This window comes from Etheostoma spectabile, unplaced genomic scaffold (assembly GCF_008692095.1).
Source record: "Etheostoma spectabile isolate EspeVRDwgs_2016 unplaced genomic scaffold, UIUC_Espe_1.0 scaffold50, whole genome shotgun sequence".
NCBI classification, from domain to species: domain Eukaryota; kingdom Metazoa; phylum Chordata; class Actinopteri; order Perciformes; family Percidae; genus Etheostoma; species Etheostoma spectabile.
In genome coordinates, this window is record NW_022605620.1 from 66332 (window position 1) to 67607 (window position 1276).

The 1276-nt window shown below is 39.1% G+C and overlaps 1 protein-coding gene across 1 annotated transcript in view; it reads left to right on the top strand.

Moving 5' to 3' along the window:
* Positions 1 to 1276, top strand: part of atxn2l (ataxin 2-like) — a gene marked incomplete in the record, with an annotated part of 39178 nt that overhangs the window by 9223 nt on the left and 28679 nt on the right. The window contains 2 exon segments of the mRNA XM_032511868.1: positions 191 to 247; positions 343 to 414. Of these exon segments, the coding sequence (XP_032367759.1) occupies positions 191 to 247; positions 343 to 414 (129 nt within the window).

Sequence of the window (1276 nt, forward strand, 5' to 3'; positions counted from 1 at the left end):
TACACTTTTATAATTCACATTAAATTTCACACCACACACTTTCAATTGATCCCAGACTTCCTGAGCTCTGAAACAGTCCATTTATTTATTAAATGGACTGTTTTATTTATTATTTGTTTTGCCGTGTCGAGGCACTAATGTAAAATTGTAGTAAAGTACATAAATGATTAAATGGTACCTGTTTCTGCAGGTATTTGAAGGCGTCTACAACAATGCCCGCATGCTTCATTTCCTCACAGCCGTCGTGGTGAGTATACGACGACGTAGGAAAACCTTTATTCTGTTATGAACCACATGCATAAAGACACTGAAGCGTCCCTGGTTTCTGGTTTCTGGTTTCAGGGCTCCACCTGCGACGTGAGGGTGAAAAACGGAGCGTCGTACGAGGGAATCTTCAAGACTTTAAGCTCACAGGTAAAATCCTCCTTACACTTTAAGGTCTCTAAAAAAGAGACTCCAGATCCAGTATTAGGGACCACTAAGGTCTATATAAAAGAGACTTCAGATCCAGTATTAGGGACCACTAAGGTCTAGTATAAATCAGAGACTCAGGATACAGTAGTTAGGGACACTCGGTCTATATGAAAGAGCGTTCAGATTACGAGTCATTAGGGACCACTAAGGGCTATATAAGAGACTTCGATCCAGTAATTAGGGCCCACTACGGGCTATATAAACGAACGTCAGAGACAGTCTTAGGGGACCCCTAAGTCTATATGAAAGAGACTTCAGATACAGTATTAGGGACCACTAAGGTCTATATAAAAGCCTCCAAAGAGACCATGTCATGGGACCTTTTAAGTTTAAAGGAACACTATGTCCCTTTTAGCACAAGCTGTAGTTCCAGTGAGACGACCTGTAGGGGGAGTTTACATAGTGTGGCTTTAATATGAAATAAAACCGAAAAGAGCAGGAAATCTCTATATTTGAGACACCGAAAACCGCATTTTCTGATATTTCTGCATACAAAACTACTTCAAAATTGATCAATTTATTAAAATAGTTGGCGATTTGTTTTCCTGTTGATCGACTAGTTGATTAGTTGATTAATCGCTGCAGCTCTACTCTGAATCCTTCACTTTTTGCCGAAGGTTTCATCGTCATCGCAACATCAACCGGCGCAATTAACACTCAGAGATTATTTGTGTTATTTGTGAGAAAATATAAGCAGAAAACTGCACTTTAAGGTGTTTTTTCAGGGTTTCTGCAGGCTCTTAAAAGGTCTTTAATTTGTTAAAGTGTTGTGTTCTAGGTTTTTAATAATTTTAAACAGGTC